The sequence below is a fragment of the Galleria mellonella genome, unplaced genomic scaffold (genome assembly GCF_026898425.1).
Source record: "Galleria mellonella isolate WM207_F2 unplaced genomic scaffold, CSIRO_AGI_GalMel_v1 utg312, whole genome shotgun sequence".
Lineage (NCBI taxonomy): Eukaryota > Metazoa > Arthropoda > Insecta > Lepidoptera > Pyralidae > Galleria > Galleria mellonella.
Genome location: NW_026442074.1, coordinates 9,075,354 through 9,091,146, shown reverse-complemented (window position 1 = coordinate 9,091,146; position 15,793 = coordinate 9,075,354). Strand labels below are relative to the sequence as shown.

Sequence of the window (15,793 nt, the reverse complement as noted above, 5' to 3'; positions counted from 1 at the left end):
TTTAAAATTTCTTTCATCTATAGAAAGCTACATTATATATATTCTTATATATTATATATCATTTATTGCACTAAAACATGCAGTAATAATAACAAATTACATAGTAATAAATTAAAGCAAAGGCGAACGTGTCCTTAAAAGAGATTTCTTCCAGTCAACCTAACACAGTGACATAGGAAGTAGTATAATTATTTTTATTATTATAAATTTATATGATTAATTTAATATGAATAATAAAACGATATTTTATTAAACATGAATATTAATATTATAACGTAATACAGACATATAAATAAATAACAAACATTCAGAAATATATACATTTTGAAGTAAATTTTTATATACCTACCTATATACAATAGTAAATGAAAATTATTCATATATATTTATCACAGTATTTTATATCAATGATTTTAAATATTTGTAACCGACTTCAAAAAAAGGATGAGATTCTCTTTAAAAATTTTTTATGTATGGTCAATTCAAAAAACTCTTTTTAAATTGAAAAGACATACTTCCAAATAAGTCTCAGACATATCATATCAAAATCGGTTTGTTACTTTAGTTTTTAAATCAAAATAACTGGATTTTATAAATAAAATATTTGATTTTGCCATGACTGAAGTCGGTTTTTTTTTTATTTATGAAGCACAATCCTAAATTATTTTTAAAGAAACATAAATTGACAAGTGCATAGTCAATAAAATAGTTTGTCATTGCATGTAGTATAGGAAATTTAAATTTTGATCAAATTTGAATCAGTCGAACTAAAAATTTTATTACCATTTTCGATATATATTTTTTTAATAAATTTATCTTTCTTTTTCATATTTTATTTTTAATTCACTGGTAAACAGACCTTTAAAATGACGATAATGATCACAATTTAACCTTGTATAATCTTCTAATTAAATTGGATTATATAAAACAACGAAAGCCATTCACACCCAAATTCTCGGGAGTGACAACGCGTTAAGCCGGAATTTACAACAAAGAGAATCATTTTGCAAAACAAGGATCTTATTAAAATCCTTATAATCATTAGCATAATATGTTAATAACAATATACTTTATTGCTCGTAAAAAAAATATGCAGAAAACTCTATGTCTTTGTATCAATATTCATACCTACACGGAAAACTAAACAAGTGCGTGCAAATCTGACCTTTCTGTAGAGCTTAATAAGGATGTAATTGGTAATAATATTCGATAATTACGGTATTCAATTTTTAATTAATTTAACTCCTGTGCCTATACAAATTTTAAATAAAAAAGCAAATTTCGCTAAACGTCAATGAAGGCTATTAAAAAAAGAAAAAAAAATTTATAGTTAATTTCACTATTCCTATTTTAAAACGAATAAAATGTACCGATGCACAAGAAAATGTTTTATAGACATATTCGACCTTACTATAAAAATAAATATTACTATTAAATAAAAATAAATAATATTTAAAACACTGCTTGTGTCTAAACAGTGTTTAACAAAGTTTTGTTTAAGTGACTAAATGTTGTTTATTTATTGATCACTATATTACACTAATATTACAGGAACTTAACTGTTTAGTCAATTGGATAATATTTGTTTGTGATTTTGTATGTACATCTAAATCTATAGATTACACAATTAAATTGATTACTTCAAATAGCTTTTATTTTTTACATAAATTTTCTTTTACATACTTACAAACAGACAAAAGCGCGTCTACGTTTTTGTAGGCTGTCGTCTAAACATGTATTGAACACCTAGTTATCGCAAGATGAACTTTTTTGTGGTAAAATAGATTACACTTAAATTTTGGAGAGAGCGACTGTACAAAAGTCGTTTGCTTGAACACCTCTGTCACATTCGTGTTTCTACAGTGAAGCAGTTGTGTTTGCATGGCTGTGTTTCGGTTTGAAGGGTGGGATGTGGCGTGAATTTACTGGGTACAGAGGAATAACACCTGAGCCCTCAGGAATGACAATGCATGGGGCGTATCATGGACGAAACAGTATATTCTGTTATGTCCATGGTACTGCTCATGTCTATAGGCGACGGTTACCACTTTCCATCAGGTGGGTCGTCAGGTTGTTTGCCATTCTAAGTCGTATAAAAAAAAATATAATAGAAATAGGTTTAGTCGGATAAATCCTCAAAGAATTCGATGCTGTATTGTAATAAAGCAAAGTAAACTGTGACGGAATCATTACTGAAACAATTAACTGTTGCTATGTTTGGTTTATGGGCAATATGACGTGCTAATTGAATCTTGTTACAGCCACGTTCATGTGCTACTAAAATTATATTTACGACAGTCCAAATTTAAAAATGTTTCAAATGGCTTCAGAATGTTTTAAGGCGATTTAAGTGCGTCTACACTAGATTGCTTTTCAACCGGCTTCAAAGGTTCTCAATTCCTTTACATTGTTTTAGGTTTGTCACCTTTTCAGTCAGTTATAAACCGATTTCTAAAATACATTCGAAAATCATAGATATTTTACCAAAATTGATTTAATAGTTCAGTTTAGAAATCTAAATCGAATACAGTTTGAATAACAATAAGTATAATATTTTAGAAGTATATATCTGTATATGGCATTCGAAATATGGATATGGAGGAGAACGAAAAAGATAAGCTGGACAGAAAAAGTAACGAATGATGAAGTATCAAAAAGGGTGAATGAAAAAAGAACATTAATAAAAACAATAGAGAATAGAAGAGGCAAAATGCTGGGCCACCTTATACGACATGACGATTTTTTAAAGAGCATAGTACGAGTAGAAGAAATAATAGAGGGTATAAGAGGAAAGGGAAGACCGAGAAATAAGTACATGTGACAGATAAAGTAAACACTAGATGTCATGTCGTATAGGGAGGTCAAAGATATTGCCTGAAATAGAGCTGGCTGAAAGTAAATACATGAATTAGTTGCACCGACAAGAGGGAACCCTTAAATCTCTTAAAAAAGTCTGGATCTTAAACGCAACGTACATAATCATACATATCATATATATGTAGTATTCCAATAAATCTTTTTAATAAGTATTTACGGTAATTGCTATTTCGTAGTAAATTATCATTAGTCCAGAGTTCTAAATATTCCTACACTAATTCGAGCTGTTAACACTGATCAGAATTAGACCTAATAATGAGTACTAACTAACTACCAATGTTTTGTACTAAAATCATATGAATTGGGTATTTTTGAGATGGGAAAATACTTCTTACTTTATTCATGTCAATCCAATTTTCCAAGTAATGACGGAATAAGAACACATCGAGTAATTGTTAGTCATAGTCTCGTATTATCTGGTTAGCAATTAGACTGTACACTCGTTTGTCCTTTGCATTTAAAAAAAAGTTTTGTTTTAAAAATATTCTAAATTTTAAAGTACAGAAAGGTCGCCTTTCACAAAAGAGTCCTAAATTCAATATTTTTCCATTTAAATTACAAAATTTCAATAATATTATTTCTTAACAGGTCAAGCAACCGTGTGGAAATATCTGCAAAATTATTTATGTGGCAATAACGATTGTAAGTTATGAATTGAAATAAATAATTGGATCGATTTTCAAAGTATACCGAACTATTTGGCACTACCAAAGAAACTATTATTGCTAAAATTTCGTTTTTTTATGGTTTGATGATGAATCAAATCTATGATTTTTGCACTATACGTGGTTTTATAGTGTTTTAAGTAAACGTACGATACAATAGACGAGTAGAAAGTGGTAACTAGCATTTATTTTATATCTTCACAAGTAAAATTTGATTTTAATTTTGTTGTGTAAAAAAACAGCGACTTCAATTATGATGAACACACCGATGAACGATAAAATATTTTTTGCGCAAAATACTATTAATTTCGTTTCTCAACAAACATTTCCTTTTTTTAGCTTCGCGAGGATAAAGAACGTTTTCAATAAGCACAAAACTAATTTAAAACCAATTATAGAAGTAAACTCTATTGATTATAAGTAAACAAACATATATTTGTTTATTAACAATCACTGTGATATCTATGATATCACTGGAGACATTACACAGTGCCATCTAGTCTTAAACTAAGCAAAATATGTATAACAGTACCACACAATTAATAGTAATATTAAGATACTTTTTTTACACACTTACCTATTATATAATAAACACCCAGATTTTGTATACATACAGTATAATACTGTATCGGTCATATTCATTATTAGATATTTAAATTATGCAGGTTGAATCCGTGATATTAATTGATGATCAAAAACAGTTAAAAATTAATGACGAAACCACAAAAAAAAAATACATACGAATCGAGAACCTCCTTTCGGAAGTCACTTAAAAATATGACCGTCATCATATCCGATTTTTTAATCGGATATTATTCATATATCGCAACACACTGATCGAATGCAGGAAGTCACCTCGGCCGATTGACCTTCTACAAGTGCGAACCGCTTGCCGCACATTCAATCTCGCCGTATCACTGGCGGCTGAGCTTTTCCGTGTGATGTCCAGATGCTTATTTATCTGCTGCTTTTTATGAAATCAAAATCTATTTGAATGTATTTCTTTTTTGGTATTTCTACATCGCTATGTGATGCTATAAAAGAACAAAAATTTTGTAACATAGTCTGTTTTTCTCTACGAGTATACATATGATGGCTACCACTTTCCAATACAATTATTATTATTAAATTATTATTACAATTTAGGCTACAATTATGCAATTGAAGATTTTTAGAAAAACAAGTAAACTTTTGATAGAACAATTAGTCATTTAATAATAACAAACTAAATATTTTTTTTTTTTTTTTTTTTTTTTTCTGAATGTGTTTGCTGTTGGCCGTGTGTGGCCTTTACAGCTTCACCGGACGCGAATGCAGGGGCGAGTGCTGATGGCACTCCAAGCCCGCGAGAGGGGAGCGACAGAGGTGTCGACTCTTTCTTATGGACTGCGGTGTGTGTGTGCGCCTAAGGGCGCCAGAGTGGCTCGGCCTCGGCTTAGGCCACCGCACTTCGACCCCCGTCGAGGGACGGCGAAGGGTCGGTACGTCTGGGTGGGTGAGATTGCGACGCGGTTGTTATGCGCTCGGGCGCAAACCTGATCGCGCGCGGACCGTGTGTCGCGAGGGTTCTTCGCCCCCGCCGGCGGGGGCGGTGTGTGCGATGTGTGGGTGTGTTTGTAGGGGCTCTTGTCGAGGGTTCCGCGGTAGGTAGGGAGGGAGACGCGTTTGCCGTCGTAGTTGGATCATCGGGGTCCAAGAGTGCGTGCCTCGGGCGACGACGTTTTGGAGCGACGTTCTCTATGGGGGGTTTGTATTTGACCGCTCTTACTATGAGCGGATTTGAATGGGACTCGGCTGAGGCAAAGTAGCGTCGAGACGCTTGCTTCATAAATTGCCTTATAGTGGGTATTTTGAGGTCGCGGTGTAGATCCACGTTGCGCACGTACCACGGGGCGCCCGTGGCCCGTCGCAGAAATTTATTTTGCACCACCTGAAGGGGGTGAAGTAATGAAGGAAGGGCGTGGGCGAAGACGACACTAGCGTACGTCATCACCGGTCTTATACATGCTTTATAGAGCGTCAGCTTTGCGTTAAGCGACAATTGGCTGCGCTTGTTAATAAAGGGATGGAGGCGTCCCAGTATAAAATTGGCCAGGCCTCGGACGCGCTTAAGATGAGATGCGAAACTCAACTTGGAATCTAGTGTCACGCCTAGGTATTTGGCTTCGTTCGTCCAGGGGACGGGCGTGCCAAACAGCTGAATAGAGGCGGGAAGGGATGGTTTTCTTTTGGCCGTGAAAAGCACGGCGGCGCTTTTATCTGGGTTGACTTCGATGCGCCATTTTCTGAACCAGTAGGCCAGCTCGTCCACCGCCCGTTGAAGCCTGTTGGCTGCACAGGCGGCCGACGTGCTGTCCACATATAGGGCTGTATCATCAGCAAAGAGGGCGATTTGCACTCGGGGCTGACGCGGGATGTCGTTGGTGTACAACGAGAAGAGGGTGGGGGAGAGGACAGCGCCTTGAGGGACGCCGGCTCTAATCGGTCGTGCGCTGGAACGCACTCCATTGACGCGATAGCGATATGACCTATTGGACAAGAAGGCTCGTATGATGTGCACGAGCCTGTCTGGCACTCCCATCTTGTGCAGTTTGAAAATCAAGCCGCTGTGCCAGACTTTGTCAAAGGCCTTCGCTACGTCGAGAAACAGGGCACATGTGACCCCGTTGGATTTCAGGTGTCGGGCGTTGAGGACGTGTTCTACTACACGATGTACTTGATGAACAGCTGAGTGCTTGGCTCTAAAGCCGAACTGCTCATCGATCAGGATGCCTTTGGACTGTAGCCAGTCTTTCAGGCGTGCGAGTATTAGCTTCTCATACAGCTTCCCCAGCGAGCTGAGGAGACTGATGGGGCGAAAACTGGTGGGAAGGGACTTATCTTTCCCAGGTTTGGGAAAGCCTACGACATCGGCTTCTTTCCAAGCATCTGGAAAGATGGCATTGGTAATTGCCGCATTGAAGATCGCTACTAGAAGTAGCAGAATGGTTTCTGGCAGACTCTTAAGGAGTCTGTTAGAGATACCGTCGGCACCGGGTGCCTTTCGGTTGGGGGTTCCTTTGATGAGTGTTCGCACCTCATCCAGTGTAACGGGGGGAGTGACTCTACTGGAGGGATCGACAGGATTCGCTCCACCTCGGATTCTACCTTCTCTAGATGATCATCGGGCACCGGAAGGGTACTCGGCATGCATTGGGCCTCTAGGCTGTCTGCTAGGCATTCAGCCTTTTCTTCATCAAATAAGGCCGGACTGTTGTTTGTTCGGACTAAGGGCGGAAGGTCGGAGTAACACTGGTCTGTTTTGAGGGTTTTGGCTACTCGCCAGTACGCGGTATGGCAGGGGGTGAGTTCTTTGGTGAACTTATCCCATCTGTCTCGCCGAAGTTCCGCTATGCGACTCTTTACTTCGCGCTGTAAATCTCGCAGGCGGGTTCGGTTCTCTTCTGAGGGATAGCGGTCATACGCTCGTGTGGCTGCATTCTTAGTGCGCAGCAGAGCCCTTACATCATCAGGCAGGTTCCATCTACGGTCGCCCGTATCCGGAACCTCCCTGGAGCAGTCCTTGACTGCCGACTGCAGGTGCTCTGTTAGCGCGTCAATGGCTGTAGTCGTCTCCTCGATAGATTCGACTTCGTCCGGGATGCGGTCCAGTACCGGAGAGTTAGTCGACTCGAGGACTTTCTCGAGCCGGCTCCAGTCCGTGACCGTTTTAAATTGAGGCGCCCCGTCTGCAGGTGGGCCTAGCGAGAATGTGACGGGGCGGTGGTCGGAGATGAGTTCGGCATGGACCTCCATAGAACTCAGCCTTAAGGCTACGTTCTTTAGTAGGGCCATGTCGAGGATGAAGGGCTGATGAGCAGTGTTTGCCGGATAGTGCGTGAAGTGCACTGGGGGAAGGATGTCGAAACCCATGGAGAGCGAAAGGCGTTCCAGGGTGAGACCGTTTGGGTTCGGATAAGCACAGCTCCAAAGGCTGTGCTTGCAATTTAGATCTCCGGCAATAATTACCGAATCCCCCAGGTCCATGAGAGCTTGGAGGTCGGCCCGGAGTAGCTTTTTGGAGGGAGAGAGATATGCCGATGCTATATAGATCGGTCGGTGGTCTGTCATCGCGAGGAGGCATATCGAGGCTTCCATGTTTACGAGCGGAGGCGTGTCGATCGGAATGCACTGAAGGGACCTTCGGTAATAAATTAACGTACCGCCGCCGCGACTGATGCGGTCATTGCGTACGATATTGTAGTTTGCGATTCTTGGACCGCGTGTTGAAGGCTTGAGGAAGGTCTCCTGTAGTAGGAGAACGTCCACCTGATGGACGGTGAGAAACTCACGGACTTCGTCTCTTTGCCCTTGTAGTCCGTTAGCGTTGAAAAACGCTAACTTAACGGACCGAGGTTTGCATCTTTTCGCCCTTAGATCCATAATTAATTGTTAAAATTGAGGATGGCGACTAGTACGCCGATGTGCTCGCAGACGGCTGCGAGTCTTTCTTGTGGGTCGTTGACTGACCTTAATTTGGAGGCCAGGGCCGTAATCTCGCCAGCGTCGATGGAGCTGGCGAGTTTCGCTACCAGTGCGAAGTCGGCTGCGAAGCTTGAGCCTATGTTCGTTCCAGTTTGCGGGGCGGGGCGCGGAGGAGCGGGCGATGCCACAATCTTGGCAAGCGTGGGAGCGGTTGCAGATGGCATGGTGGGTGAGGGGGTCGCCTTGACGACCGGAGGTCGCACCCAAGCATTTTTTGGCGGGGGAGGTGGTGCAGCTGAGGGCTGCGGGATAGTAGGGGGCGCGGGGCGTGCTGCGCGGGGTGCCTGAGCCTTTGTGGCTTTTGCGGAGGCCTTGTTTTGGCCGGGACGGGGAGCGCGGGGACATCCGCGGTAGTTAGCTGTGTGGCCCTGTGTGCCACAGAGTACACAGCTAGGTGGGGTCGGGGTGCCACTCACGCGAGTGCATTGCTTGGTGCCGTGGTCTCCCAGGCACTTGACGCAACGTTCGCGCGCGTAGCAGTTTCGGGCGGAGTGCCCATAATTTTGGCAGCGGTGGCACTGCCCGGGGTAGGTCCGCTTATTTGGCGGTTCTACTGATAGGCCTGAGATCAGGCAGACACTTCGGATGTTGAAGATAGATTTCCCCTCTGGGGAGAGATCTAGTACCACTAGTACCATGTCTAGTGGCGTTTTGGCCCTGCTGCGGTACATCCTGTGTACCTCGTGGACGGGGTAGTTTTGTGAGCGGATATCTGCGAGGATGTCCTGGCAGTCCAGCTCCTTAGGGACGCCGCGTATTACTACGCGCAGTCGTTTCTCCTCCTCGAGGGCATAAGTGTGGTAACCCACACTGTTTGTCCTGAGGAAGGAAGTTAACTGGCGATGATCCGCCGATGTGGGAACCACTACTCTGATTCCTAGTGAGGTTACCCTTGCATGGGTAAAGGATATGCGCTTTTCCTTCAGCGCAGCTGACACCCTGTTCCAGGCTGTCTTGTCCTGGATGATTATAGGAGGAGGAGGCCTCACTTTCCCCGCGTGATCGCGGTCGGTTTTATCGGCGTTAGCCGGAACGGGTGCGCCATCGTTGGCACGTTGGGTTTTAGGCGGGGGAAGATCGCGCGCCCGCTTCGCGCGTTTGGTGCGCTTGGCACCCACAATTTGAAATTCCTCTTCCGAGGAGGAGGCAGTGTCGGAGGAGTCGCCTGTTTCGGCGACGACGTTGGGAGCGTCTAGCTCCATTTCCGTTTCAGAGGAGGGGCGGTTGGGAGCAACCTCCTGAGGGGACATCGGCTCCGGGGTACTCACTAGGTGGTCCCCGGGGGAAGGTGGGTTTGAGGACAGCTCGTCGTTGGCCTCCTGAAGGGAGGCCGCCGGCGAGGCAGGGGCGTCGTCATGTATCACATGTGCGCCCCTGCGCTCATCGAAAAATGCCTTTAAGAGGCCAGGACATTTGGCCTTTAAAAAGGCCACGAATTGTGGAATGTCATCCTGGGACAGCGACATGTTGTCCCAGGAAACACTCCTCTTATAAATTAGCAATGCACCCGACTCTTAAGTCGGGTGCCAATACCTAAAAATAATTTAAATTTATAATACGGACAATGCGCTACTATAAAAGTGGACACAAAAAATAAGCCGCTACAAGCCGCGTATATAAGGGCCTGTTGGGACCTGTCCAGGTATGAGTCGCCCTTTATACAAGGATTAGTCACCGGCCGGGCGACGGTTACCCGGCCGCTTTGTGTACAGTTAACCGCCCCGCCGAGTACGGCGGGGGGGTGTGTGCCGATTGTTAATGTAACAATGGAATGTAGTCACCGGAGTGACTTGTGTACCTGTTGCCGATACTTGGCCGGGGTCTCTCTCGCGGGTCTCTCTCTCTCTCTACCGGCTCTCTCTCTCTGCGCTTATGGCGCAGTACACCACCCTAACACTTGTTAGTCCGATGCACTAGAGTTCACAATACTACACAATTGTCACTTGTAACTGTTCACATGCACTCACTGCACTCGCGACGCGACGAGGTGGCAGCGCGTGCCGTGTACGCGAACGGACGGCCGTTAAAAAGCGCGCGAAACTAAGGCGACGAACGAGAACCTCGTGCCCAAGTTGTTCTCTACTTTTCTTCGTGTCCGACGTGTTTGCGTATCCGCTGACTCCGTGCAACAAGGCAGCGCTACACAACGGAGTATTGATGCCAGTAGTGACGCGTGCGTCACCAAAGGCTATCGAATGAGCAATGAACAAACTAAATAGTGATTACAAATAAACAAATAACTCTCTCTCTCTCTCTCTCTCTCTCTCTCTATCTCTCTCTCTCTCTCCTTTCTATTTTTTTTTTACTTTTTGGCAAACATTTATAAAACGCATCTTTTTTCAGATATATATCTCTCTTATTTGTAAATAGGTAAAAATTAATAACAACCTTTTATTCTCATATCGACAGAGATGATATCTAATATAATCTATTTCATTTAATATTAATATCAATGGGATTGTCCAATTTGGACAATTTAATTTCGAGTAGGTCGCCCTTGACCGACTTGCCTAATAAATTCTCCCCTATAGATCCGCTTACACGACAATCATACATCCTTTCAATATGCTCGAAACACTGTAATACTTTGTCAATATTAATCACTATCACAACTTCTATCAATCATTCAAAAGGATTTCTTCCAATCAATGGAAGAAATCCCTTTTATGGGATAAGTCTGCAATTATACTCATTCCTTTTTTACGAACTTTATATTCTATAAATTTAAGATTAAGATTTTAATGTACAATAGTGTTACCAACAAACAAATAATCATATTATTTTTGTCACATACAATCTTTTCTTGCAAACCGCTATGTTATTTACTGCAATGTAGTTTTTCATAGGTGAAATAATTTATAACCGAATTCAAAAATTCTTTCATTTGTAAAAAGCTAAATTTTCAGTCAGTAATATGGACTGTCGTCATCATCTTTCTATCCTTATCCCAACTATTATTTGGGATCGACATAATATGTTTTTCTCTTCCATTCTTCTCTTTTTGCAGTCATTTCCTGGCCATATCATCTTTCACACAGTCCATCCATGTCTTTTTAAATCTTCCTCAGCCCTTATAGACATCCACATTCATTTCTAATACCTTTTTTAAAACATGCTCCTTATCCCTGCGACTCATGTGGCCACACCAGAACAGACGGTTACTTCTTAACTTTTTTATCACAGGCGTTACTTTTACACTTCCTCCGATATAATCATTCTTAATTTTGTACATTCTTGTCACACTACATAGCCATCTTAACATTTGCATCTCAGCTACATGCAGTCGCCTTTCATCCATCACCTTTGCTAGCCAACACTCCGATCCGTACAAGACAGTAAGCCAGATTATGCTCTTGTAAATTTTACCTTTTAATTTAAGGGAAATTCGTGGCTCACAAGTTGTTGCTATAACCTGCCGCCATTTCATCCATCCTAAGTTAGTTGTATTTTATATAAAAAAAATTATAATGCTATTTCAAGCCAATTGCAAATATGTAATCAATAATTTAATACTTTGTAAAAGACAGATACTGTGATAAATCTATCTCGCTCAATCCAAGCATCGGTTTTGCCTGTGCGTGCTATCCGTAAATCAATCACTTAGGTTTTTCTTTTACATATAGATTCTGTAAGAGATAATTAAACTCATTTATTCAATTATGTATAATAATAACCTATATGACTTTAATTTTTTCCCCTCGGAAAAAAAATATCTTCCACCTACCGACTTCCTTTTACATTATCTATGTTTTTTTTATATACAACTTAGAATGGCAAACAAGCTGACGGCCCACCTGATGGAAAGTAGTAACCGTCGCCTATAGACATGAGCAGTACCGTGGACATAACAGAGTATACTGTTTCGCCCATGATACCCCCCATGCGTTGCTATTCCTGAGGACTCAGATGTTATTCCTCTGTACTCTGTAAATTCACGCCATATCCCACCCTTCAAACCGAAACACAGCCATGCAAACACAACTGCTTCACGGTAGAAACACGAATGGGACAGAGGTATCCAAGCAATCGACTTTTGTACATAGTATTTTTAATGATATAATATATACATTGAATGTAAATATAAAGAGGTCGTTTTTTGTAATATTACTCTGTTATTGTTTGAAGATTTCATAATAAAACAAATCAAATAAAAGATAATCAATTTATTAAGATTTAATTTAATATATTTTATAGAATTTCCATGCCTTTTACTATGATTAAAATTAATATGAACTGATGGACCTGACCTGTATCATTCATCAATCCAGAATATATCGTCATAGTCGTAGAATACTGACGGATCTTTATATGTAATCTTCGTCAAATCCGTCAGTATTCTACGACTATGACGATATGACGATTCAATATCAACTCGTCAAATTTACGTTAATGTTCATAAGTATTTGATATATTGTATTAAATACGTACTAAAGAATGGTTTCCAATGAATTTATTTCACCTTGATGACATGAAATTTTGTAATACTTTAAACCATCAGGTTGAATATCAACACACGGACGGATGGACGATTTCATTATCATATAGTAGCGGATCATCTTATCAATGGAGATTATAAATGCTTAATAAAGTAGTTTAGCAATGAATGACTTTAACAGGTTTATAATTTTATACATGATCTCGCTCATAAATAATAATTACGATATATAATCTCATTTAATATACAGTAAACAAGAGTATATATATATATATATATATTTGTTTTATTTATAAATAAACATATTTCTGTCGTAGGCGTAAATTAGAAACAAAAGTTCTTAGGATACTTGTATATGTAGGTTATAATATTATATGGGTTGGTAGATCCTGTGTATATTATATTAATACTACCTGACTCGTCAAACGTTGTTTTACCATATACTTTACATGAAAACTTATCCTACTACAATTATTATATGTGATTGCCATCATGCAACCCCATTGCGCGATTAAAAAACAGGAGTTGGTCGCAAAAGCTTGAAAAATTGTATTTATATGAATTTTTAATGCTAAATTATATTAAAATAAAAATAACAAATTTTATCAAAAAAAAAAATATTAAGGGGTAGGTCACCTATCATTGAGGGGTTTGAAAAATAGATATTGGCCGATTCGCAGACCTACCCGATATGCACACAAAATTTCATAAAAATCGGTAAAGCCGTTTCGGAGGAGTTTAGTAACAAACACAGCGACACGAGAATTTTATATGTTAGATTATTAATATATTTGTTTTGTCTAGTTAGAAAAATAGTAGTCTATTTGTATCCTTATTTAGGCTGGTACAAATAAATAAATATTTTTTTATCTAATGGTAGAAATAAGAAACGTGAATTTATATGATGAATGTATGAATTTATAATATATGCCCACAAAATATGTAGAATTTCACTATATATATATATATATATATATATATATATATATATATATATATATATATATATATATATATATATATATATATATATATATATATATATATATTTCAGAGAACTAAGATGTTATAGGTTACCTTGTAATCTTAGATAGAGTATCTCCATACATGTTTCGCCAAAAACAGGTTAACCTTTTTATCCGTGTGTGCGTCAATGAGGTTACCACATTGTACATTTATTATTATTACATTAAATAGAAACACAAACTATAAAAATTTCTTACTACATATTAATATGAATATGAATGTTACACCCATACTAGTACTTATGGTTAGAGTTAAAGGAATTGTTAGTATTGGGGATCTATAACAGCCTCATTGCTAAAAATATACCCTATCAGGTCGACCTCCACGCGGTTCCCCCTGGAAACCATCCTGATTAATTCTTTATGAATTCAACACTATAGGCCAACTGACCTGTTTTCATCCTCGTCTATCATCTCTCACTGGTGCCCCGCCAGTGTATACCGATAGCGCAGGTGGGGTTATCATTTCAGGATGACACAGATACTGTCCGGGCATGGGTGCTTTGGGCGATATCTGTCAAACACGGAGGAGTGCCAAGCCTGTGGAGCGGACCAGGACACGGCGGAGCATACGCTAGAGGAGTGCCCAGCGTATGCCGATGAGCGTCGTGACTTGTCCGCGGTAGTGGGGACCGATCTCTCGCTGCCCGCCATAGTCCGGCGGATGGTGAGCAGTGAGAGATCGTGGGAAGCAATGCTCGTCTTCTGCGATGCCGTCATGTCGCAGAAGGAGGCGGTGGAAAGGGAGCGGGAGAGTGCCGTCAATCCGCCGCAGACGAGTCAGACGCAGAAGAAGGGGCGTGCCCAATTCCGCCCCTCCTCCTTCCCCACTGGGGCCGGGGTGATACCTGTGGGAAGGTATTGTCCCAATGGTCCTGGGGGATGTGCTTATATACCGGCGCATCCCCCGAGTGGTAGGGTGAGCACGCCATTCACCCTATCTTGAGAGAGGAGACCTGCTCTTACCATCAAGGGGCGGGTCGCTGCCGTCGGAGACCCATGTCTCCGACATATGGCATCGAGGGTATATCTCTGGTTTTTGGTGGGTACACCCCCACCTTACGGGGGGACTCCCACAGTACCCATACACCTCCCACAAGGTGTATGGGTCTGCATAAAGCATTTTCCAGACGTTAAAAAAAAAAAAAAAAAAAAAGGTGGGGTTATCATTACATTGTCATCCATAAAAAAAAAAAAAAACGTTTAAAGTAAAACACCGCAGTGGAAGCGTTTTATAAAGGGAAAGATTCTCTGTCTGTCGAGGAGGACTAATCTAGCATCGGCCTCGTGAATTTATCTGCTGTAGGTGATCGGCAGTTCTTCCTCAACTCCTATATGCACGCACACACAAGTTCTTGCAGGTTCATCAGGGCACATACAGTTTAAAACATACAAATTACATTTATTTTACAGGAGCAAGCGTCCGCGCACACTTTTTTTTATTCGTTAAACTAAGGTGGGAGAAAAATAATAATGACGGACTCCAATATTGTAAATAATCTGTATTTTATTACAAAGAGATAAGGTTTTATTTTGAACATAGTTATAAATACAAATAGCAGAGAGTACAAATAGACGCATTTTGTACAATCTTTCTAGAGTGAATGTGGTGTTTTATTTATTTTCTTCAATTATTTTACATACTTCTCGTCTTTAATTTTGTATTAAACTTTATTTTTCTATACAATTAATCTCATGAATATTTCAACTAGTTCATTCAATTGTGATATAATGTGAGATCATTTTTATTTATTTATTTATTTATTCATTAGTACAAATATGTGTACATGGCGGACTTAATGCTAAAAGTATTCTCTCCCAGTCAACCATAGGGAAGTGTCAGAATACTCGAATGCGGTACTACTAATTATTGATATACATACATACTAAAATTACTATATAAACTAATAAATATATATGAATAACAAATATACTTACACATATATGATATATACTATATTATACACGAATTTGGGAATAATATAAAGCACTTATTGCTCGGATAAAAATAAAAAGCGTTGAAATTATTTCCGTGTTTTTACGCACGATTCGTTACTTAGTATACAATGACAGACACAAAAATAATTTGACCGTTCCATATTGTATTTATAATATAATATATTAAATTGTAAATATTGTATTGTAAGATTTTTTTGTACGCGATTTGAGTAACTAAGCTCTTTCTTATTTTTTAAAATTAATAAATAAAAAAATAAAATACAAAGCGCCATCAGCATTTTTACAGGACTTTTTTCATATCACGGTTT

At 39.8% G+C, this 15,793-nt stretch overlaps 2 protein-coding genes across 2 annotated transcripts in view; both read left to right on the top strand.

The window, feature by feature from the left end:
• Positions 1-15,793, top strand: part of LOC113515034 (uncharacterized) — a 39,031-nt gene that overhangs the window by 622 nt on the left and 22,616 nt on the right. The window lies entirely within an intron of this gene.
• Positions 10,024-15,263, top strand: LOC128200927 (uncharacterized). The gene is made up of 3 exons (XM_052895904.1): positions 10,024-10,070; positions 13,998-14,384; positions 15,239-15,263. The coding sequence occupies exons 1-3, from the start codon at positions 10,024-10,026 to the stop codon at positions 15,261-15,263; spliced, it is 459 nt and encodes a 152-aa protein (XP_052751864.1).

Excerpts from the sequence above, each read along its gene's own strand:
- LOC128200927 (XM_052895904.1), top strand. The coding sequence starts at position 10,024 with ATGCACTCACTGCACTCGCGACGCGACGAGGTGGCAGCGCGTGCCGT. Across the intron at positions 10,071-13,997 it reads GAGGTGGCAGCGCGTGCCGT|GATGACACAGATACTGTCCG; the intron begins GTACGCGAACGG and ends TTATCATTTCAG. Across the intron at positions 14,385-15,238 it reads GGGGTGATACCTGTGGGAAG|TTCATTCAATTGTGATATAA; the intron begins GTATTGTCCCAA and ends TATTTCAACTAG.